The sequence below is a fragment of the Ursus arctos genome, unplaced genomic scaffold (assembly GCF_023065955.2).
Source record: "Ursus arctos isolate Adak ecotype North America unplaced genomic scaffold, UrsArc2.0 scaffold_2, whole genome shotgun sequence".
NCBI classification, from domain to species: Eukaryota; Metazoa; Chordata; class Mammalia; order Carnivora; family Ursidae; genus Ursus; species Ursus arctos.
In genome coordinates, this window is record NW_026622874.1 from 17,091,573 (window position 1) to 17,117,312 (window position 25,740).

Below are 25,740 nucleotides of genomic sequence, written 5' to 3' on the forward strand. Positions count from 1 at the left end.
TCATAAAGTTGGGACTCAATTAATTTTGATCACTATTATTAGGGCAAATGAATGATTGCCAGGTTAATGAATTATTGAATAGATTTGCCCTTTCACAGTTTTTTATCTTGACAGCAAGGCAGACATTGAAGAGTTCAGCTTTTTTTCCCTTCTGTGTCATCATACTCTCTTTCTACTTTTCTTAATGGAAATTTAAAAATTTATCATCTTTGCAGTGTTTTCATGTTTATGGTTGTCCTCAGCTTTATCTTTTTTGACCCTTTTTTTTTTTACATGTTTATGCTATTCCTCTTCCCAAAATCTACATGTGATGTTTTAAAATTTTAGCTTTGCAGATAGTTCCTTTATCCAACCTGGTTCTTTTTGATGTTTCTTGGCTCCTTTCACCTTTATTGGGACAATCTAGAATTCAGTGCATTTTCAGAGTTTATATACTTCTGCTTCCAAAGGGCCATTTCACTCCTGAGAATCTTGCGGTAAGGAATCATTCCTCCCTTTTGGAACTCTCTTTCCCTGAAGCTCAAGTCCTTGTTTTTCCCAGCCTCCGCTGTTGCAAAAAGTAAAATGTAGTTTCTTTCATTGAAGGAGCTCCTCCACCCCATGTCACCAGATAGTTCTTTCCTATTAGTAAGAATTAAAATCACACTCTTAGATCTCTTTGTTGTTTCCTGAACTTTTGAGAGATATTATCAGGAAGTCAGGGAAAGTATTTATCAGAAGGGCTGCAATTGTTATTAGCAGAATTGGCCTTTTGGCAGAGTCTTTTTTTTTTTTTTAAGATTTTATTTATTTACTCGACAGAAATAGAGACAGCCAGCGAGAGAGGGAACACAAGCAGGGGGAGTGGGAGAGGAAGAAGCAGGCTCACAGCGGAAGAGCCTGATGTGGGGCTGGATCCCATAACGCCGGGATCACGCCCTGAGCCGAAGGCAGACGCTTAACCGCTGTGCCACCCAGGCGCCCCTGGCCGAGTCTTATCTGAAGTTCTGGCACATCACTGTATTTTTATTTTGTGTCAATTCTGGAAACTCTTTTGGGAGGAATCAAAACTATCCCTTGCCTGACAAGGCCAGCTATAGTTTGTGCCTAGAAAAGAATTGTTATTTTATTTTCACTCCAAGCTTTTCATGGTGGGTTTACTTCAGGTTTTAGATTTAAGTTGTGTTTGCTTCTGTTTTGCACTGTGGTGTTGGCTCCATTTCATTTTAATTTTTTTCTTATAAGCAAGGTCTGCCCCTCCTGAGACATAACCCATGACTAGTTCCCCATCAGGTCTTTGAGATGATACTTGCTTTCCTATATTACGATATTTGAACTGTGTTGCCAGCTATGCAGTTCATCTGAGGCCATAGGTACTGTTATGACTAATATAAGGTTCGTTGAATGCTTATGTGTGGTTTTATAAATGCTATTTCATTTTTTCCTCCCAATAATTATATACAGTAGATGCTTCATTATTCCCATTCTAGATGAGGACACCGAGCTGTAGCAATGCTTGGTGCCTTGCCAATGTCACATGGCCAGTTAGTGGAAGAGGAGGGACTTAAGACCAAGTCATCCTGGCTTGGGAGCCTGTGTTCCTCAGGATAGTGACACACTGGCTACTTATGACCACTGGTTTGGTCATGTTCTCTTAATTCTACTGAGTACCTCTTCTGCTATGTTCTTCTCTTGCCTTATCTGGACGTAACAAGTTATGTGGGTATTTTCACGCTCATCTTCCAAACCAATATCAGGGTATGGCTCCCTTGTTAAGGTAGGCAAGCTACTGCCAAGAACTGAATGGTGGGAATTACTCTTTCCTCCCCTTGAGCCCATAATTCTATAATCACAGGACAGGGTTTCTCTCTCTCTCTCTTTTAAAGATTTATTTATTTATTTGACACAGAAAGAGAGAGAGCACAAGCAGGGGGAGCAGCAGGCAGAGGGAGAGGGAGGGGCTAGATCCCAGGACCCTGAGATCATGACCTGAGCCTAAGGCAGAGGCTCACAGGCTGAGCCACCCAGGTGCCCCAGGACAGGGTCTCTTAAAACAAATCCATTATTTTGTTACTATCTTCTGAAGCCGTATGTTCAATCTCCATATGTTCTTTTCTTTTCCAAAGATACTATATTTAAGTAAAAAAAGTTCTATTTATTTTCTGTTCTTGCTACAACAAGCTTACTGGCTGAAAACAACACAAAGATATTATCTTACAGTCCTGTGGATCAGAAGTTTGACATAAGTCTCACCAGGCTAATATCAAGGTGTTGTTAGGGCTGCATATCTTTCTGAAGGCTCTAGGAGAGAAGCCATTTGTTTGCTTTCTCCAGCTTCTACAGGCCACCCACATTCTTTGGCTTCCAGATGCCATCCTTCATCTTCAAAACCGGCAAGGTAGCATTTGTCTGACTCTGCTTCCATTGACACATCACTTTCTTTGATTGTATGCTTTCTCTGCTTCTAAGGACTTGTGTAATTAGATTGGGCCCACTCAGGTAACCCAGAAAAATCTTCTCATCGTAAGGTCAGTACTTTTGATCACCTCTGCAAAGTCCCTTTTGCCATGTAAGTTAACAAACCCCAGGCTCCAGGGCATGGACATCTTTGGGAACATGATTCTGCCTACAACCAAAGATATTATGACACTGGACTTCAGACTGTTTTGATCTCTAGTTACTTCTTTTATTGCAGCCTCAAGCTCTTACAACACTTAAGCATTTCTAAAGATTTATTTATTTATTTGAGAGAGAGAAAGAGACACAGAGAGGGAGAATGATTAGGGGGAGGGGCAGAGGGAGAGAGGGAGAATCTCAAGCAGATTCCATGCTGAGCTCAGAGTCTGACACAGGGCTCGAGCCCATGACCCTATCAGGACCTGAGCCAAAATCAAGATTTGGACACTTAACTGACTGAGCTACCCAGGCACCCAACACTTACATATTTCTAAAGAATAATTCCATTTTTCTTCTAGTAGTGTTACTCATTCTCATATGAATTAGCAAAACTGAGTTAATGTTTTGGGTGTAGTAAGTTTTGTCAGGTTTTTCCTATTTGAATTTGAAGAAAAAATATATTCCCAGTTGCTAATGTCCTAGTTATGATGATATCTGGCCTCTTTTATGGCATTCAGAAGAGAAACAGTCATCATCATGGTGTCCTCCCTGGGGCAATTTAGGAGGTGGTTGAGTATATTGAGGAGAGTGGAGGAGAAAGGAGGGAGGAATGAGAGAGGAATCCTGGGTTTTCTACTTGTGTCATGGAGAGGATAATAGGAGTAGCACCAATTCAGAGAGGGACACTGGAGAAGTAGCTGTGGGGAAAAAGACTGAGTTTAGTTTCAGAGATAAACCCAGTTCATATAGCCCTGTGGGCATGAATGAGGTCATATTACCATTAACAATCAAATTACATTAGTTCAATATATAACCAAAATCTTACCCTCATGCAGTCCCCTTTCTCTAGTATTTTTGGGAGTTCTAGGAGGGTATGCCTTAAAAATTCATGGCCACCAGGTTCTGTGGTTCTCCCACTGTTTGCAATTGAACACTGGCAATGGTGTTTACCTTCTCTACTAACATGCATCATTTCCAAATGATGCTTTTGCCCTCACTGTTTCTCTAGGGAAAAGCTAGCTTCCTGAGAGAGCTGGCTTCTAAAGTAACTCAAGGTTGTAAAACTCTCAGTACTAGAATGGTGCTGACATCCCTAAATTCTTTCCAGAAGTAGAGAGAGTATTCCCTGTCCTCAACTGGTGCTTCATTGTGTCATTAGGCCTTAAAGCATGGCTTGTGTATCCTGGGTTGCACTAATTTTATAAAAAGAGTGTTTTTTGGTTTTTCCTGAGGAGTTCAAAATCCAGTCTGTAAAATTAAGTAGGGGACAAATGCCACCGTGGTCCTTCCCTTGTCTTTGCCTTTTTATCTTTCCATGGATACAGATACATACTTCTTCTGTGTTTAGCCAAAACTCAACCCTCAACCCTTTCTGCATAGCTATCCATGTAAAAGATGTCCACAGATTCATTGGTTAGACCACTATTTCAGATTCACTGAAATTTCTTTTGTGCTCAGGTAGAACCACCCATCAGATTGACATTTTGACCTCAAGATTTATGCGTATGATCTAAGTGGAGATGTCCTGCCATAAAAGAGAAACAAGAAGCTACTCTATAGTTATACACACACACACACACACACACACACACACACACACCATAGATATATCTCATATGTGTGTGTGTGTGTGTGTGTGTGTGTGTGTGTGTATGTTATCCAAAGACTGATTGTGCTTCAAAGTTTAGGAGTAGAAGAGTTTCCAATAGTGAACAAGGAGCATGACAAAAGAATGTACCAGAAACAAGACCACAGAATCCTGGGGAATAACTTTTAAGGATTAGAAGGGGTAGAGGAATCCTTTTGAGAGTGGTCTCAAAAGCGAGAATACAACCAGAAAAGAACATTGCAAAAAAAAAAGCAGAGGAAGTAGAGAACTTTAAGAAGCAGGAAGCAACTAAATATAAAGAATTCCCATAAGAAGGTGACTGAATTTTTTTCATTTTTGTAGGGAGGGACAATTTGGAGGTCACCGACAATTTTAACTAAAGCAGTTTTGGTAAAGTGACGCCGATGAACGCCTGGTTACCATGGGATTAGGGGGTTCATGGAAAAAAGAAATGAATAGGAGATCAGGAAATTATTCTTTCAAGAAGTTTGAATTGAAAAGGGAGAAGGAAAAAGAGAGGGTGTTAGCTATGCTTTGCTCAGAAACTTCATCCTGTGGGACCAGAGATAAGGGCATAAAAATAGGTAAGGAATTGAATGTGTGTGTGTGTGTGTGTGTGTGTGTGTGTGTGTGTGTGTGTGTGTGTTAGAGTCTGTGGTGAATGGCTTCAGTTTCATCACTGAAGAGGGAGGCATGATCATTTACTAAGAGTCAGGGGAATAAGAGATTGAGGTTGGTGGGAGAGGAGGAGCGAGAGAATGGTGATCTCAAATCATTCCTGGAGAGGAGGTGACCATAAACAAGTAAAAGTATAGACAAGTAGAATTAAAGATTTACAGGAGATCAGGAATAAAAACCAGTCTGACCATGAATATGAGGTGTGGGGGCAATTGGAGGTAAGGAAGTTAAAAAGAAGACTGTTTTCAGTGATGTTTCACATAGATGTTGAAATTTCCCAAGTAATGGATGATAGGAGGTGGGGAAGTAAAAGGCTGTGGGCAAGGTGCCGAATGCTTGTTGTATAGGAACTAACCAGGAGGTGGGAAAGTAAAAAGACTAAAGTGTATGGTGAGGTAGTAGAGTTCTAGGCACCTAAGAGCAGGAGGAATTTGAGAGAAGGAGAAAAACTAAGTTTTTAGAGTTGCACTGGGCATAGGGAGAGCACTAGTTGGTACTCTGCAGACTGATAAGCCCCATGGGAACAGGTGTACACTTTATAATAGGTAGGGCATTCTACATATAAAGCAGACACACTGATATCTAAGTTTTCCCCATTTTAGATTAAGGAAAAATCTAGAAAAAAGTCTTTGTTTCCAACAAAATAAGGTTTTCTTCTATCAGTTCAATTAATGACTGTTTCCAACTGTCTCGAGCTTTTTAAAATGTATTCTCCTTCTTATACTTGCTGACTTCTGTCTACATATATCTCTGTGGAGTGCAGGAGTTAGAGCAACCACACCTAGTTTGCCACCAGCATGACATAAATACTCTCATCTGGAAGGGTAATTTATGGCTGGAGAGAGGGTTGGGCAAAGAAGAAAAAGGGAGATGAGTAGAACCAGCTAATGAGGTTGGTGGTGGAGGAGGAGGCCTCTTGGAGGGTGCTCAAGGGAAATTAGTGGAACTGCTGGGTTGAGGGAGGACAGAGGATGGCAGCCAAGACTGGTAAATGGCAGATGGAGAAGCCAGTAACACACAGATAGCCCAAGTAAACCATGCCAGGAACTGGGGGATTTGGGGAAAGTGAGGGAGGAGAAAAGAGAGAAAACTGTCAAGTCACCAACTCCCAATTTTAATGGGAACTCTGGAATAGGAACAGAGAAAGGGTGTGACTTGTCTTCCTTGGTATCCTGAGTTGTGTGTAGGCTCAGTCTCTGATTCTCTCTGCCCTTATTTGTCCTTTCCATTCCTTTCCTTTCCCATCCTTTCCTTTCCTTTCCTTTCCTTTCCTTTCCTTTCCTTTCCTTTCCTTTCCTTTCCTTTCCTTTCCTTTCCTTTTCTTCTCTCTTTTCCCATTCACCCTCTCTCTGCTCCATTCTTCTGGCCTACATCTCCATGTTGAAGAATTACTTGATGTCATCACAGCTCCAAACCATCAATTTGTCAATACAGGAAATTGTAATTATTTTTAATAAAGGAGAAAGGGAAAGAAAATGTGACTAATATCCAGGGAAAACCAGGCAACAGTCCAGAAAACATTGTGTCTCCAGGAAAGCAGCAGAAGGAATATCCCTCTGATCACATCTGACATCACCTCATGGAATTTGGATGATTTCTTGGGGCTTAGAACTATTTTTCCAAGATATTATAAGTCAAAATGAAAAAGTATTTTTAAATCTCTTTTCTCTCAAGTATCTTTGATTCTAAAGCAGAATCTTTTTTGTTTCTTAAGTTGTATTCCCCTTTCTGGTTCTGTTCCAAAGAATACAAAAACAATCTTCCTTGGGATCTCTATTTCTTGGGTTCTCCTTGCCAGTATATCCTACATGTGGATTAAATAGATTGCGTCAACAGTGTGGTTGGGAGGCAGAGCAAGCAATAGAAGAAGGGTCATGCTGTCCTAACATGAGCTTCTGGATTTCAGCTTGTCTATCAGCACAGCAACAATGAAGCATGATCTATAAAGGAAATTTCCAACTAATGTTGAGGGAGCTGTCTGCCCAGTTTAAGCTGTGATAGGAATATTCCCCTTTTTGAGTGGCAGACTGTGGTCACTATGGGAAGCATCCAGTGAATCCAAAGGGCCACTGAGCTCTGCTTCAGTTGTTCGTTCTTAAAATAGCTCTTCAGTGAGAATGTTGAGTGAGTCTGTTTGCTTATGGTAAGTTTAAAGTTTCACTGATGCAAGAAAGATGAAGGTCTTTGACTATATATAAGCTTATAAAGAGATAAAATGCTTGTTTCCTTTTTTTATGGGCCATATGGCATGTGTTTTTAATAGACCTCTAATTCTGTGCATAAGTGCAAACATAATATTGCCTACTACGTTGAAAGCCATCAGTCATGATACTTGGTAAGTAGCATAAGGTAGTTGGGGTTGGAGTAGTTTCTACGGATTAAGGGACTACAAAGAAAAAAATATATATATAGACATATATATATACACAATTACTCTTTGCAGTAACTTTATGATATCCTCTTCTACCTATAACTCATCTTTTTTTTTCCTCTTTTTACTTTATGTTCCCTAGCCACTTTTTTTTTAAGTAATACCCAAAGCAAGCATATACTGAAATAGAGATTCAGTTGGTCCTCTGATCATAATAATGGTCATGTAGTGTGATAGAAGGAACCAGAAACTGAGAGTTGGAAGGTCTTCTTCACCATGACCTGGGGTTAGTATTCAGGGTGAATAATTAGGAGTATCATTGGATTTATCTTGAAGAAATAATCAAGATGTAGAGTGGGAATTGAGTATGACTTCAAACACTGAGTATTCATATGAATAATATAGTGCTAAAAAGGTAAGATATTATTTATCTTGGAATAAATATCCCAAATGTGTACTAGTGCCTTTTTTGTTATATTGGACAGCCTGGTCTCTGTCTCTCTGCCCCTCTAAAGGGGCTGGCTGGGAGTGTCAGTCTGATTGGGTATGGTTCTGCTTTCTATGTACTGATCCTTCGGTGTGATACTTGTTCTCTTGTGTGCTCTCCAGGGCATACATGAGTGTGAAGGAGCTGAAGGAGGCACTGCAGCTTAACAGTACTCACTTCCTCAATGTCTACTTTGCTAGCTCAGTGCGGGAAGACCTTGCTGGTGCTGCCACCTGGCCTTGGGACAAGGAAGCCATCAGTCACCTGGGTAAGTGAAGTGAAGACCAAATATGGTAGAAAAATTGAGCAGGCCCCAAATGATTATGTGAAGTGAGTTTGAGGAAAAAAGAAAGAAGGAGAAAAATAAATTTACTCAATGAATTAGCTGCCTTGGGCTGAGAATGGCTTTTGGGAGAATCTGTCAAAATGTTTCAATATAGACAAGAAGGAGGTATCAGAGCAAACAGTGGCAAATACTCAGGATGTTCTAGACAGATGTATGATTTAGATGTAAATAAGTTGGTGATGTGTAATAAGATCCATTTTATGTCTTGGAGAGCCTCAAGGGGGAAATTAGCAAAGAAGGTGGCTAGACTGTGAAACCTGGCTTACGGTAATCAATGTGACAGAAGACCTGTGGGCTTCATGCATGGCTCCTCATCCATGGATCCAGGATTGGGCTCCTGAGCAAATCCTGGGAAGTTTAGGCAGGTGGGGTTTGCCTGCTTACCTAGGAAAAGGGTGATACCTTAATACTGAGTGGAACCTCTACATTCTTAAGAAAGATAATCCCTTTTATAATGTGTTATTGCTATTGTAAAGGAAATCTTACTGGTCAATCAGTAAGTCATTAAGTCAGTTAATGTGGATAAAAAGTAATTATTAAATATAATTTGTATGTACTTTCAAAGAGTCTTGAGTAGGATTCTACCAAAATTTATTTTAAAACTGAATTACCATAATTGGGAGGAATCTTCATGTTGGAAAGAGAATGGTTATAGAGATTGGAAATCACTTCATAAATGATTTTAAAAAGGTTATGCAAAGTGAATCTTCTTAGTAATCAAATATGAAGCAGAGAGAAATAAACTTAAGGAAGATCACATAATGCTATATATGTCAAACCCATGTGTAATGGGGTCATTGTGAAGTGGAGCCCAGAACATGTTGAACTGATAATTAAAGAAAATATGAGAAACTTTCCAAACGACAGCTAGTATCATGGATTTGGGAAGAAGGAAGATAAGCAGTAGGTTAGCAATAGATGAAAAAATATTATTGATGTTCAGGAGGAAACCAGAATATGAAAATCTCTGGAATGAATCAGGTCAACATTTAGAAAGGCTACATATCTCAAGTGAAGAAGGAGAAAATAAAAAAATTAAACATGTGGTGATCCAAACTGAATGCTTTGCTAGTATGCTTGGGTACATTGGCTCTACAGTATGATACAGTTTTAGGGCTCTGCAGTCCTTTTATCACTAAATTTTGTATTTTCAGCTTGGAGTACATTAGAAATCAGAAATTTGTGAGGTTAGTGGTGCTTTCTAGATGAAAGCAAATGTGTCATCCCAGCCTTCGTGGTAGGCTAGAAGGTCATATTCCAATAATCCATTTAATAGTGAGTTTGAGTGTCTTGACTTATCCTTGTCAAACACAATGGTAGCAGAGGAGCATATAACACTGTAGAAAAGTTTCCCCAAATTAGTGCATACCTGATTTGCCAATGGTAACATTTTTGGTGTATATTTGAAAGGGTCCTGACAGCAAGGTTTACCCGGCAGTGGTTTTCATGAGCCCCAGGTCTATCGTTGGGAACTGAATCTGTGTTTGAAAACCTTTATTTTTTTATTATTTTTTAAAATAATATTTATTTTGTTATATTAGTCACCATACAGTACATCCCCAGTTCTTGATGCAATGTTCCATGATTCATTACTTGCATATAACACCCAGTGCACCATGCAATATGTGCCCTCCTTAATACCCATCACCGGCCTATCCCAATCCCCCACCCCCCTCCCCTATGAAGCCCTCAGTTTGTTTCCCAGAGTCCACAGTCTCTCGTGGTTCATTCCCCCTTCTGTTTACCCCCTCTTCTTTCTTCCCTTCCTTCTCCTACCGATGTTCCTATTTCTTATGTTCCATAAATGAGTGAAATGATCTATCTGCCCGGCGATTATGAAGACAACTCTTGGCCTCCTAATAAGAATCACTGGACTAAGAGCAGACCACTGAATGTTTTCTAGCTTTATTGGAACTGAGCCATTGATAAGATTCATTTAACTATAAAAATGGATAAAATGCCAGAAAAAAAAAAAGCTATTTGAAGACATCAGACAGTAGCTAAGACAACAAGGATTTGAGGACCCAGTCCCAGTGAGAAGAAAAATGCATTGAAGTGAGGTCTATATATAACTCAGTTGTTTTTTTCCATTCAGGGAAATTGCCAAATTCTCAGTGAAAGGAATAGTGGCAGAGCAGAGAGCAGCCTAGAGTCTGCTGAAGTCTCACTACTGGGGAGACAAAAATTAAAGGTCAGACAATCCAAGTCATCCAAGAAATAGAAATCTCTGTAGAAATAGAAATCCCCCCAAAAGCCTGATATCTTGCTGATAATTTTCTTTTAAGATATTTGCTAACTACTAACACATGCATTCTCAGGGCCAGCAGTCAAGAAAACAAGTATAAAATAACTACTAAGAGATTAAAAAGTCAAACAGTTGTTTCAGGAGTCTCATAGTAGAGGGAAGAAAAAATTGTAATTGAGGCCCTATCAAGGAAGAGGGGCCCTGTGACATCCTTGTGTGACACCAAACAGAAACATTCCAGATTACACAAAGCCTGAAATCGAGCCTGAAACACTCTTAAATCCCCTTGTGAGAGAAAGACATTTGCCTATATTTAACTGCCTAACAAAAGAAAATTGAATATTTTCTTTCCTCCTCTGGAGGAAGACAGTATCACGAAGAGCCTCTGCAAGTTGTCATGTACAATGTCCAGCAATCAGTAAAAAATTATTAGTTATGTCAAGAAACAGGTCCAAATGATGGCAAAACTTAGCTAAACAAAGAAGAAAGCAATCATTAATAAATACAGACTTACAGATTACCCAGATATTGGAGTTATAGGATATTGGTTTGAGGAAAATTATGATTAATATATTACAAAATATATATTAAAAATGCAGAATATCTTCTGAGAACTGAAATTTGTAATAACGAATTAAGCAGAAATTTTAGAACAAAAAATACAGACTGAAATTAGGAAATTAATAGATAAGTTTATGAGCAGGGGAGAGAATTGAAGAACTAGAAAATTATAGAAAATGTTTGTATTGAAGCTCAGAGAGAAAAAGTGTTGGAAAAATACAGAAAATAACTTGAGACATTTGAGACCTGATGATAATTGTCTGATGTAAATTAGAGTTCTAGAAGAAGAAGAGAAAGATATTGGGGCAGAAAGAATATCGAGGAGATAATGGCTGAGACTTGTAAAGTGACAGAAGATAACAAACAATAGAGTCAAAATGTTTTATAAACCCCAGGAAGGATAAAATAGAAAGAAAATCACAGCTAGGCCCATTATAGCAAAAGTGCTTAACAACCAAAGACAAAGAAAAAAATGCTTAAAAGTAGCTAGAGAAAACATGTACATTACTTTAAAAGGACAGTGAGGTTCATATGCTGACTTTTCAACAGAAACTATGGAAGTCGTAAAACAACAGATATCATTTTTTAAATGCAAAAAGAAAATAATTGTCAACTTAGAATACTCAGCAAAAATATCTTCTAAAATAAAAATTAAAAATATTTTCAGACAGATAAAAACAGAAATAATTTAACATCAGCAGTAAAAATAATACTGAAGAAAGTTATGCAAGCAGAAAGAAAATGACCCCAGATGGAAAGTAGAGACGTGCACAAAGAAATGAATGATACTAGAAAGGATAAAAATATTAAAAGTAATAATAATTTCTTTTTGGTTTAAAATATATGTAGAATTAAAATATAACAACAGTTGTACAAAAGACAGAAAAGAAAGTAAATGAAGTTAAAGAATTTAAGGTCCTTTCCTTTCCTATATCTAGAAAAAGTGCTGATTTTAGTAATTTTAGACAGTAATAAGTCAAAAACACATGTTGTGATCTTTAGGGTAACCATTAAATGATAAATGATCTTTTGTAAGCTAACAGAACAGGAAATGAAATAATCCAATGAAGGCAACAAAGGGAAAGAAAATAGGAATAAATAACAGAACAAATAGAAACAAAAAGTAAGATACTGATTATGGCCTAACATATTAGTAATTACATTAAATGCAAATGGACTAAAACTAGTCCAAGAATGTCAATGTAGCTTTCTTATATCAGATAAAGTAAACTTTAAGATAGTACATATTACCAGAGATACATAGAAATATTTTACAACGATAAAAAAGTAAATTGAAGTGGAGAATGTAACCATGATAAATTTTATGCACCCAATAACATGCCCTAAAATATGTAAAGCAATATTTGACAAAAATAAAAAGACAGAAAAATCCACAATCATAGTTGTTATTTTAAAAACAATTTTCTCAGAAAATAAGTAAATATCTAGTAGAGATCTAGAATGTTTGAAACATAATTAATACATGACTTAATGAACAAAATTAATATAGTATACTTAAACAGTGAAGAATATACATTGTATTCATGTACAATGGAAAATTTACTGAGAGTTCTGGGCCAGAAAGTAAACTACAAAGAGTTGCAATCATGAAGTCTTTGCTTTCTCGTATCATTGGAAATAAGGTCAATAACAACAAAAACAACAAAAAACTAGGAAATCCCTAAATATTTGGAAACTATGTGATACACTTCTATTTAACTCATGGGTCAAGGAATAAACTGCAGTGAAAATAGGAACATATTTTAAATGAAATGATTATGACAATAGGGCCTATCAAAATTGGTATATACAAGAATCTGTAAGTAGAGTGGAATCTATAGTTTTGTATTTTAGAAAAGGAAATGTCTGAGCTAGGTATCCATCTCAAGAAACCAGCAAAGCATAACATAATAAATTTAAAAAAATGATGACAGAAGGAAGTAATCAAAATAAGACGATAAACATTAATTAGAAAAAAATTAACAGAGTTAAATTTTGGGGGGGAGGGACAAAGTTGATAAACCCTTAGAAAAACTGATCAAGAAATGAAAATGAGGGGCGCCTGGGTGGCACAGCAGTTAAAGCGTCTGCCTCCGGCTCAGGGCGTGATCCCGGCGTTCCAGGATCGAGCCCCACATCAGGCTCCTCAGCTATGAGCCTACTTCTTCCTCTCCCACTCCCCCTGCTTGTGTTCCCTCCCTCTTGGCTGTCTCTATCTCTGTCAAATAAATAAATAAAATCTTTAAAAAAAAAAATGAAAATGAGAGAGAAAGAATATATAACCACTATGAGAAATGAAAGGAGTAATATTTTTATATACACTATAGACATTAATAGCCATAAGTATTTTCGGCAAATGGTGTTATAGCAATTGGACATCCATAGACAAAAGAAAATGAATTTCAATATGAATCTTATACCTTATAAAGAAATTATCTCAATGCAGATCAGAGATTTAAATATAAAAAGTAAACCTAGTGCTTGCTTTGGCAGCACATATACTAAAATTGGAATGATACAGAGAAGATTAGCATGGCCCTTGTGCAAAGATGACACACAAATTTGTGAAGCATTTCATATTTTTACAAAGTAAATAAGATGGCCAAAAGCAGTGATAAAGAGAGAGGGAATTTTGAAAGCAGCAAGAGAAAGGAAATCAGTTACATACAAGGGAAACCCCCTAAAGCTATCAGTGGATTTTTCAGCAGAGAGTGGCATGATATATTCAAAGTGCTGAAAGAAAGAATTCTGCAGCCAAGAATATTCAGCAAGGGTTTCATTCAGAATAGAAGGAGAGATAGAGTTTCCCAGAAAAACAAAACTTAAAGGAATTCATGACTATGAGCAAAAGCAGCCAAGTCCCCATCACACACAATGCCATCAGCCTGTGGGTTCCAAATCCACAGTCTAGCCACCCTCCTGCCCGAGTCAGCATGCACTGTCTGCCACCTGCTCAATGCCAAGTCAACATGCCTTCACCTCAAAACGACAAGGACTCAAACTGACACTCTTCTCCTCAAATTCCAGCCCTTGTGCTCAAGTTTGTGCACAAAAGTGGGCATATTTATGACAGCGGAACGAAGCAACCGAAGTAGTGACATGAATTCTGTGGAATATATCATGGATAAAAGGAATGTGCTAGGCTGAGCACATCTCCAACAAGCACATCAAAGAACAACACATACAGCATGAGGCTGGTTACTAAAGGAAACAAACCCAGGAAAAATAAAACAAGAGAAAATCAGAGAGGGAGACAAACCATAAGAGACTCTTAATAATAGGAAACAAACTGAGAGTTGATGGAGGGGAGGAGAATGGACATTAAGGAGGGCACGTGATGTTATGAGCACTGGGTGTTATATAAGACTGATGAATCACTGACCTCTACCTCTGAAACTAATAATACATTATATATTAACTAATTGAATTTAAGTTAAAAAAGAAACAACCCCCCCCAAAGTAAACCTATAGAACTTTTAAAAGAAAACGTAAGAGAAAATCTTAAGGGCAGGGCTAGATGAAGAGTGCTTATATATGACACTCACAGCATGGTCCATAAAAATAAAAACTAACAAATTGGATTTAATAAAAATTTAAAACATTTTCTCTGAGAAACACTGTTAAGATGAACAAAGAAATGACAAACCTGGAGGAAATATTTGCAGACCACACATTTCATAAAGGATCTGTGTCTGGAATATATAAAGAATTTAAAAATTCAATACTAAGACAAATATTCCAGTTAGAAAATGGGCAAAGACACGAACAGACATCTTACCAAAGAAAATACGCACATGAAAAAATGTTCAGTACCATTAGCCATTGAGGAAATGCAAATTAAAATGAACATGAGGTATTATAACAAACCTTTTAGAAGAGCTAAAATAAAAAACAATGACAATACTAAATGCCGGTAGGGATGCAGGGAAACCAGATCTCTCATACATTGCTGGTGGGAAAATAAAATAGCACAGCCACTCTGGAGAATACTTTGGCAGTTTCTTATAAAACTAAGCCTACATTCACCTGATGATCCAGCAGCTGGACTCTTGGACATTTATCCCCAAGAAATCAAAACATATGTCCATTCAAAAACCTGTACATCAGTTTTCATAGCAGCTTTATTTGTAAGAGCCTAAGAACTGGAAATGACAGAAGTGTCCTTCCATGCTAGCTGCTTAACCAAACTGTGCTACATCCACGCAATGGGATACTACCCAGAACTAAAAAAGAACGCAGTATGAACGCATACAACAACTTAGAGGGGTCTCAATTATGCTGAATGGAAAAAAAAATCTCACAAGTTACATGCTGTATGATTTATGTAGTATTCTCAAAATTCTATGTAGTAGTCTCAAAATGAGGTAATTATAGGTAAAGAACAAGCAGGTGGTTGCCAGGGGTCAGGATTGGGGTGTGAGGGGAGGGATATAGTGTGGGTGTGACATGAAGGATAGCAAGAAGGAGATCTTAATGGTGATGGAACAGCTCAGTATCTTGATTGTGGCAGTAGTTACACAAAGGTATGCATGTGATAAAATTGCGTAGAACTGCAAGACACACATTACACACACACATACACACGAGTGTGTAAAAACTAGTGAAATCTGAATAAGGACTGTGACCTTTATGCATAAGCAGAGTACTCCACAACTAGTAGTTTTCTGTGAATACTCACTGAACGAAGGGATGAATGAATAAATGAGTGAAGGTATTAAATGTAAATGGTTTCAAGAAATGTTTAAATTATCTCATGAGTCACTGACTCATAATGAATTGCAAAATAAGCTAGGTATATTTATATTTTACTCTTAAACCTCTTAGGAATAACTGTTCTCCTGTAACATGTTCCTTAATGTGCTTTTCAAAAGCAGAAGACTAGACTGAACAGCTGAAAGATCTGGCTCAATATGAAATTGCTCGAGTTCTTACTTATTTCTTCCTGATGTTCAGTCATAACTATGACTGAACAAAGGAACCATATTGACCTAAGTCAGGTATAGAGTAGTACAGACAGCTGGCATAACATGATAGAGGAAGACATTTAGGATTTTCTAAATAGAGTCTTTTTAAGACTCGAGCTTAAGATTATCTATTTGTGTCAACATTCAAGAACCCCTGCATTCTGAGGGTCAGCTGAGTGACCCAGCAGATAAGTACACTAGCCTGAAGGTTTGAAGATTGAATCCAATTTCCGACTACCAGTGGCTTAAGTCAGTACATGTAATTTGTGGTTGTGCTTTTCCATCCACACCATTTCTGATTTTTAGCATGACTTTTTACTTTTAATACTATGGTAATGCAGGGTAGAATTTTTTAATAAGTAAGTGAATGAATGAGTTCCCCTTGAGCTCTAATGTTCAGTAGTTTGAACATCTTTAGCCATAGTACACAGGACTTAAACTGAAAATATAACGTTAAAGGCAGAAGACTTATGGGGCACCTGGGTGGCTCAGTCGTTAAGCGTCTGCCTTTGGCCCAGGGCGTGATCCCAGCGTTATGGGATCAAGCCCCACATCAGGCTCCTCCGCTTGGAGCCTGCTTCTTCCTCTCCCACTCCCCTTGCTTGTGTTCCCTCTCTTGCTGGCTGTCTCTCTGTCAAATAAATAAATAAAATCTTAAAAAAAAATAAAGGCAGAGGACTTAAATTTATGGTAAACCAGGCTTTATCTAACCTATCAATACCATACTTGTAATCATTCATTCAAAGAAAAGTGGTTGAATCTGTTTGCGGCAATAATGGAGATACAATAATAAAATGAGATCACCCTAAAGGTTTGCACAATGTAACTGCGAGGCAGACATGCAAATATACACTTCCACTACTGTGTGATGATACTGCCCATGAGGTCAAGTAGGAGAATGAAGAGAAAGTGCCTAATTGTGCTCAAATCATCAGGGAAGAATTCCCAGAGGGGCTGAGAGTAGAGTTGAAAGATAAGCAGGAGTTGGCCTGGCAGACAATGAGACAGCATTCCAGAGTGAAAGAACTGAGAGATGCCAGGGTTCAGGCTGTTAACAACCTGGGCATGCTTAGAAGTGAATGTACTTGGAATGGCTAGCACACTGCTTTTCAAACTTATTTTTGCTCTCTTGTGCCCCCTAAAACACTTTTGAAAAACTCTGAACCCCTTCATACATTCTAAGAGCAGCATCTAAAATAGTGGCAAAGAATATAATTCCTGCCATATTATTTTAAATTATTGACAATTAAAGATAAATTTTAAATCTACTCTCCTAAATGAATCTTCAGTAACATAATGATTTGATATCACCATCATTCACAAATTCATAGCCATGCACTTATTTTTAACATTGGGAAATTATTCTTTGCACCTTTTTCTGTTTGAATTTGTGTTTCCATTCAGTTTCTCCTGTAGAACTTTATACTAATGTAACATATGCATATTTTTAACATCTTTAGTCATCTATTTCTCTGCCAAAAAAATATTTTAAATAAAATAACTGTTTTGTGATAATTTTTTAATTAAACTTTTTATTTTGAGATAATTACATATTCACATGTAGTTCTAAGAGATAGTACATAAAAATTCTACATACCTTTACCCATTGTCTTCCAGTGGTAACATCAGCAAAACAATAGTATAATATCAACACCAGGATATTCACATTGATACTGATCATAAGTTATAAAGTGTTAAAAGATTTCTTCTCTATGAGTTATCTTTTCATAGGATTGCTTGTCCAAAATTGATCAAAACACTCTTTTAAAATGTTGATTAATAACTAATAAACAAAATGAGGAATGCATATTTTAATGAGACAAGTGCGGCTTTTCTTCCCCAAATTAGTTCTTGTCTCTGTGGATGAATCTAATTATTGCTACATTGGAACAGGATTTAGCACCAGGTATATTGCTTTTTGTTTTCCTTCCGTAGCTCTGAGTGCTGATAAATTTGTTCACATAAATAAGTATATGGGAAAAAACGGAGTTCTATTTGATTGACAGAATGGATAGTGGTGCCAAGGTAGAAAATACAGGAAAAGGAAGAGCAAAGGAAGAGCTGGTTTGGTTTAGGTATGTCGAATTTGGGATCTCTATAAACTGACTATGCAGGGATTTTCACAGAAGCAGGAGGGAGCAGGATTCAGGGGTATACCAGAAACCTAAGGAGAGAGAGAATTTTGAGAAAGTCCCCAGTGGCCCATAAATGCAGCTGCTGCAGAGAGATGAAGTCAGTACAAGTCATTTTGGCTAGGTTATCAAGAAGAGTCTGTCACTGTTGGGCACAAAAGTTAGACACTTCAGAGTTTTCTGGGCCAGTCAGCTTTCTACTTGTTCTAGGGAACATCTGTACTGCCAAAGAACACTCAGAGATCCTGACTGGATCATTAACAACATGCCCCAATGTCCAGGAGACCGAAGAACTGTGTGGGAGGCGACTTGAACCTGGCTCATAACGGGGGTTTAAATATATAGGGTCTTCAAGTGGTCCAGATAATATGACCGTTGTAGGAAAAAAAGTCTTTGAGTGATAGAGTGGGTTAGGGCTTCCCTTGGATAAGAACACATGGAATCTTGAGCAAATCACCTCTCTGAGCCTTACTTTCTCTTATATAAAATGGGGATAATAAGCACAAAGAAGAGAACCTAGCACATAGGGCCTCAATAAATATTAGCTCCATTGGTAGCAGCAGCAAAAGTAGTAGAAACTCCAAATACCATGTGTCTGTGGTTAACCTTTCTGATTGTGCCCTCAACCTACCACCTTACCTCCAACCTGGAGATTTTTAGCGCCCAGAAAGATATTGGCTCCTTTGGGACTCAGATGATGGGAGGAGAGAGCTAGCACAGGGTGATGTAGTCGTGGCAGATATCTGGGGGAAGGCAAAGTAATAGTACTGGAGGGGGCAGGGGAAGGTAAAAGCAGCATATTTGCTCAGAGGTAAGATATCTCTCCCCCTACTGGAACTTTTGTAGGAGTTCCTCAGGGCAAACCCCAGCTTCCTCCCAACCAAACTGTTGGACGTTGACACTAGGGTGTTATGTCAGTTGTGACACATTCATGCACAAGGTGAGTTAAGGCAGCAAGTGCCGAGAAATAAACGGGATTTGACATGTGGGAAGTCTTTGGTCATTGCAGCTAGATTGTTTCTGTGGAGTGCTGGTTCAGACTCCAGAGTGGAATAGGTGGAAGAATCTACTGGAGGTAACCAGTCATTAGACGGCTGGACTAGAGTGAGACAGATTCTGTCCCCAGTCCACTGTTCTTCTCTTTGCTATGCCAAAGCAGGATGATTCTCCCAGGAAATAAGGAGTCAACGAGATATATAAACTGGAGAGCACATGCAAATACGAGGAATTATAGAAGCATTCACGAGACAAGCTACATGATGAACAAGATGAGGACTAGGAATTACCCACTAGCTGCTATTATAGATTATTTGTCAGAAGATAACATTCAGCAAATAGGATTATTCTGGGTGTCTTGGGGTTTTGAACACAGGGATCAGTCTTGGATATTGGAAACTTTAGACAAAATTGCCCTAGGGTGTGAATTTCATGCCCTGAAATTGGGGTGCTCCAATGGTAAGTTCATGCATTTGTAATTAGGGGGAGTAATTAATCACCTTTTATGTGACAGCTTGAAAGATCTCCTTATTTATTATTTATTTATTTATTTATTTATTTATTTATTTATTTATTTATAAATTTTTATTCTTTTAGAGAGAGACAGCATGTGAGCAGGGGGTAGGGAGAGAAGGGGCACAGGGAGAGGGAGAGAGAGAGAATCCCAAGTAGGGGCTCAGCACAGAGCCCAATGTGGGGCTTAATCTCATGACCCTGAGATCATGAGCTAAGCTAAAATGAAGAGTCGGATGCTTAACCAGCTAAGCCACCCAGTTGCCCCAAAGATCTCCTCTTTTAAAACATGCCATTGAATCCTTGGAGCCCTGAACAGTACCTGACATAGAATAGATGTTCAATAAATGCTGAATTAATAAATGAATTTTTAAAATATCTTCCCCATTTATACTCTGTGGTGCCTAGAATTCTGGTTAAGAGCGTGTGTGTGTGTGTGTGTGTGTGTGTGTGTGTGTGTAGTATGTGTCTAGCACTACCCTCATCCACAGGCAAGAAAGGATTAACATACTGTCTCTGATGCCTCAGTAATAACGTCTTCAGCTTTTATTAATTGGATTACTTTTCTCCCACGGTGTGGGGGTGGCTGGAGAGCCCTGAGTGCTTGACATTTGACAGTAAGAGTGGCTGAGAGGGTATAAAAGAGACAGAAAATGACATCAGACTGTAAACTCTTCACCCTCTAGGCATTCTTGTCTTGGTTCAGTCTTTTCCAGAACAAGGACTTCCTTCTATGAGACCACAGGCTGTAAAACTTAAGAAGCCAGTACAAGATTTGGAGATGGGTGGATTCTATGCTCGTTTTGTTAAAAGCTTGCTTCTTTTTCTAGCTCCTGTGACCTTTTCTTTTTTTTTTTAATCTTTTCCATTTCTTTCTCTCCCTTTGTCTTACCTCTGTACTTACTTCCCTTGCCCTGCCCCAAAGTGCTTCTTCCTTGAACCCCTATGCATACTTTGATAGCTTTGTCCTTTCATTGTGGAGAGTGTGTTTGGAGGAGGGTATTTTAGCCAGTAACTGGAAGTAATTTCGTAGGCACCTGCAGACCAGCCCTCAACCTCCTTGTTTTATGGCCATATAACATTCGGCCCTAAAAATTTTGCAGAACTGTTTTAAAGTCATTTCAACTTGTGTCCTTTCCTCAAACTGCCTGTTTCTTTTTTTTCTTTTTAAATAGAAGTATCTTTGGGAATCATTCTCTTTACTATATGCCACTCTGGCGGTACTTGTACAACCGGGGAAAGCTAGTTGGAACTTGGGAAATCAGCATCACCTTAGGACTTTGGCTCTCTGCTACTGAAATTTCCTCTTTTAATCAGCAACTTCTCTTTTTTTTCTTCCCCTGCACCATCCCCTAGACCACACAACAACCCTGTCTTATTGTTTTAGCTTGTCCCTTATAATCAAGGCTGAAAGGTCTTCTAAGACTGAATCTGTGCTCCCCGTGTCAGTCCATTAAGCAACAGCTGTGGCGCATGTAGCCACTAGTTGCTATATCCAGGAAGCCCCATTCATATTATGTTCTGCGTACAGGTTAGAGGTACTGGCGTGGATTGACTTCAAGTCTCAGTATATATATTCAGGTATGCGAGAAATGTAGCTTTTATTTATTCTATAATTGAACTTCATTTCTATTTTGAGCCCCTACTTAGCTGGGTAGTAGAGATTTACTCTTAGTCAATTAGCTTCTTTTTGCTTGGTGCTGTATCTAACTCTAGAGATGGCTTATGAACCATCTAGAAGCTAGAGAAGGTTATAGGGGAAAGGATGCATTTTGTAAAGGATGCTGGTCTAACTCTAGAGATGGCTTATGAACCATCTAGAAGCTAGAGAAGGTTATAGGGGAAAGGATGCATTTTGTAAAGGATGCTGGTCTAACTCTAGAGATAGCTTATGAACCATCTAGAAGCTAGAGAAGGTTATAGGGGAAAGGATGCATTTTGTAAAGGATGCTGGTCACATTAGATGGCCATTGTTTCTATCATGGGGCCCACCTTCAGGGGATCTCTGGGAGGCTCTCTGTCACTCTTCCCTTGTAGCCATTTTTCTCTAGAATTAGGGCTCTTACTCGGGAATCCATTCCCGGAATAAGGCAAGATCCCCCTGCTGTCAGATCATATGTACCTGTTTCGAGGTATCCTTTTACTGGGGTATTGAAATATAGAACACAGTGCACTTTATCTGAACCCGTCACCATCTGTATATTTCCATTATTTCCCTTTTTTCTCTTTTCTCTTCCTCCAGCTTAGAAGAATTTTTTCCAGGCTAAGATGTGATGATGGCATTGGTAATGTGAGGCAAAGGTCACTACCTTCCATTCACCTACCATGCTAGCTAAACCCTGGATCCCCTCAGGACCCAAATGGCATAGACTTTGGAAATCTCACATTCAGAAAAGGGCTTCTTTTTTTTTGCTTTTCATCCATCTTATACCTCCTAGGGAGGTAATGGATGAATGCAGAAGAGTCTGGCTTCCTGAATTGGCAATGGGGTAAGGGGCCAGGAGCCACTGGGATAAAATGAGAGTATTTCCAAAATGTTGCCCTTCATTCACACTATTGCTTCAAAGTTTCCCCTAAGTAGGCATTCCTGGGTTTTGTCATCAGTTCCTAGGCAGCCTTGTAGGACAGGTGTTGGGGAGGTGAATGAAGGTAGAGTCTGATAGTGTCTTAGAGTGAAGATTGAGGAACGAAGAAGATGCCATTGAAAACATATTGGCACGTCTTTCTTATCCTTCCTGTTTCAATGTAGTAAAAGCAGAGAACACGAAGAAAAGGATTTAACTGCAGGAAAGGGAATCCCAGCCCCCCATTCTACCACCATATTTTATCCCTTATTTGTGTCTTAGTTTTATCCTCTAAGATGAGGAGAAGCAAAAAGGAACAGTGGTTTTGAGTATAAGAAATAATTATATTCTCTATAACTTAGGGCAGTAGGAAGGAAAAGATTATTGGCATTACAGAAAAAAAGGTTTCTTGTGTAAATCTGACCTACCTGCAAGGTCTATGAAGAATTAAACTAACAGTGCAATCTTACAAGATTTCCTTTCCATACACAATCACTAATTTTAAGCTATCACAAATAGCTTTTGAATATCAGTGTGTTGTCTGTGGATTGAATGGACACTAGTCTGTCTGAAACTTTGTCTAAGTCTTTCCTGTCTTCTGGGTGCCCATGGGTCTCAGGAGCAGAACAACATGGAAACAAAGTGTGAGCAGCCTAGGGGCAAATCAGAGCTCCTTGTGTGGAGGTGTTTGTCTCCCTTACCTGGCAATGCCTGGATTCACTCTGGAAAGTCTGTCCTGTTTGTGGTCAGACCCTAGCCTTCCCATTTTCTTGATGAATGAAGATGGTTAGGAGGAAACCAACAAGAGATGGGGGCAAATGAGCCCGTGTGGCCAGGCTACATTATATAATTATAGTAATATTGACAAATGGTCTAATATACGTTTGGGATTACTTTGTTCCAGAAAATATGCTAAATGCTTATTTGTCTACATCACTATTTCAATCTCCATAACAACCCTTTGAGGTAGGAACTCTCATATTACCATGAAACAGATCGGGAAATAGCCTTGAGAGCTTTTAAGGAACATTCCCAAAGAGAAGGATCAATACATTTCCAGTGAGTGTCCACAGCCAAGGAAGGAGCCCATGTGTGAGAGGCTTCTGTGAAGTGTTCTAAGGACCCTCCTTGTAACCACTCAGAGCCTGACCCATGCTGGTAATGGAAATGGAGGAAAGTGTGGGACATAGGTATCAGCCAGAAGGTGTTGCTGCTTTTTTAAAAAAATATTAACATAGAAAGGGAACTGGAAAGTAGCATTTTGTACTGTCTTTTTATTATTCCTATTAAGTTGCTCCTGGAAAAGAGCTGCGTATTTCCATCAGCAGGTGGGAATTCACAGCTCGCCAGACCCTCCTTGGTCAGACCCAAATAATAGAGAGGGCAAGAGGGTGGGGGTGCCGTTTTTATTCGCTATTTATCAGGACTTGTTCCTTCTTAATGAAAAGAAATTCTCACATTCTTCTTTTTAGATTTTTGGCAGCAAGTCTTTACGCTTCACTCTGGCTTCAGTGTAAATAGGTTGTGTGTGTGTGTGTGTGTGTGTGTGTGTGTGTGATTTTTATCAAAACATGAAAGAACTTTTATAAACTAAACCATGAAATAAATTAATGTTTCTCCTCTCCTACCCACATGGATGTATGAGTATGTGTGTGATTAAAACCCACTCCTTTAATAATTTCACAAGTTTATTTTAGTGGGAGTAAAGGGTGATTCGAGGAACTATGTGGGACCCCATGCATAAGGGAGAGGAAGGGGAAGGCGTGAGGACCAGGAGGGAGTGAATCTGGATCACTTGAAAATCTAGCAGATCTGAGGGTGCAATGTATGCGGCTGCTCCTGCCAGCTTTTCCCTTCCCCTCAGGCTCCTGAGAGGGTGGGAGTCTTGGAATACAAGTTACAAGGTGACGATCCAAGATAATACAAGTTTTTCTTCACTTGGTATTTATGATTGTGTCACATAGTCCCGACTGTAAGCTCTTAAGGGCACAGATGAGAATAGGAGGGGATCTTAGTGATAAGCCTGGCTAGCCCCCTCATTTTGCAGATAACCTAGGGAAAGGTGAAAGAGCAGAGCCAAAGTCTTACAGCTTGTTAGGGTCAGGACCACATTCCAAGTTCCTTAAGTTCAGATCCAGTGTGATTTCATAATCACTGGGCTCTAGCGAGCAGAATTACTATAAGAGGACCTTGGGCTTTTTCCTCACCATGTATTGGTGTGCAGAGGACTTATCTAAAGTAAAGTATACAGTATTCTATCTAATGCACACATAGCAATGAAGCTCAGTACTCTGTAGCCGCTGCTATGTGGTTAAATCTATGTTCTCCTGTTTGGGGAATGTGCATTAAGAGTGCTGTGGAGGAAAATCCTGGCCAACTGTCACTGGTGTGGAGAAGATTTGCTGGGTGTATTGAGGATTTGCATTTTTATGCTTCTTCCTCTCCTTATAAATAAGCTGGTTTATTGAAAGGAGAATATTCTAGATTTGGAAATATCTCATTTGGGGTTGAGACAAAAACTTATGCAGGTTGATGAGACACCCACTCTTATAATGACCACCCTCATATCCTCCTTCAGTGTCCCCAGGACCACACTCCCAGTCATCCCTCCTTCCTATTTTTGCCATCCCTTCTTCCCGGAATCTTATTTCTGTTCAGCTATAACCCCTTTCTTCTTCTTCTTTTTTTTAATTAAGAATTTTTATTTATTTGAGAGAGAGAGAGAGAGAGCGCAAGCAGGGGGAGCAGCAGAAGGAGAGGGAAAAGCAGGCTCCCCGCTGAGCAGGGAACCCAACTGAGGAAGGTCTCTATCCCAGGACCCTGAGATCATGACCCAGAACCAAAGGCAGATGCTTAACTGACTCAGCCATCCAGACACCCCAGCCCTTTCTTCTCCCACTGGAGAGGACTTAAACGTGTGAGTAGAAAATAACTACTGATTGGGAGTTTTCTTTGTCTTTGGTAGTGTTCCAAGAATTGTGCTCTAAGGAAGCTAGTATTCTGTACGTCAAAAGGTGTCCTACCCCAAACGCATTCTGTGTGCAAATGAGTTTGGGAAGGAAAGGGTTAAACAAAATTGCTGCGGGCTTTTAGGGCCTTTAGCAGAACAATTCTCAGGCTAGGAGCAAATCTGCAAGAGGTGGGTGTGGCCTGCTGCATTTTTCTCAAGCCTACTTAACCATGGGCTACCACACGGTTTAGGAAGAACTAACTACTGCATGTGGATACTTAACTTTATAGCTGAATTGTAGCCTATCGAAGCCCTGTTTCTGTCAGATTGGTTTTTTTGAATCCAAGCCTTGCTTAGAGGTGGGGGAAGGGAAAGGAAGAAGGAAAGAGTTTAAGTGTCTGTAGGGGGGAAGGATGTGGTGGAGAAAGCTGTAAGGGAGTGAAGGCACTTACAAACAGCACTGCTCTTTGAGCACCTCCGTTGATGTGAATGAAGAAGAGATGAGAGCATAAAGGTGTATGAACTTTGATGATGAATAGTACTGCAATTGATGTAAAGAAGGGGTCGGCATCTTGAAAAATGGAATTACTGTATTTTGCTGGCTTTATTCAAATATGTGGCATTCTGGTTATTACCAAAATAGATCTGTTTTCAAATTACTTTATGTTGACGTAATGATGCACAAATGAGAGAAATATACAGAAAATAATTTTATAAAAGGAAACTGGA

At 39.0% G+C, this 25,740-nt stretch overlaps 1 protein-coding gene and 1 non-coding gene across 2 annotated transcripts in view; both read left to right on the forward strand.

Moving 5' to 3' along the window:
• PAPPA2 (pappalysin 2) overlaps window positions 1-25,740 on the forward strand; it is a 258,945-nt gene that overhangs the window by 86,405 nt on the left and 146,800 nt on the right. Inside the window, exon 3 of the mRNA XM_044387894.3 lies at window positions 7,863-8,008. Coding sequence (XP_044243829.3) covers window positions 7,863-8,008 — 146 coding nt within the window. The remainder of the gene's footprint in view (window positions 1-7,862; window positions 8,009-25,740) is intronic.
• Window positions 13,370-13,476, forward strand: LOC113262989 (U6 spliceosomal RNA). The gene has a single exon (XR_003319010.1). It is a non-coding gene; the product is annotated as a U6 spliceosomal RNA (small nuclear RNA).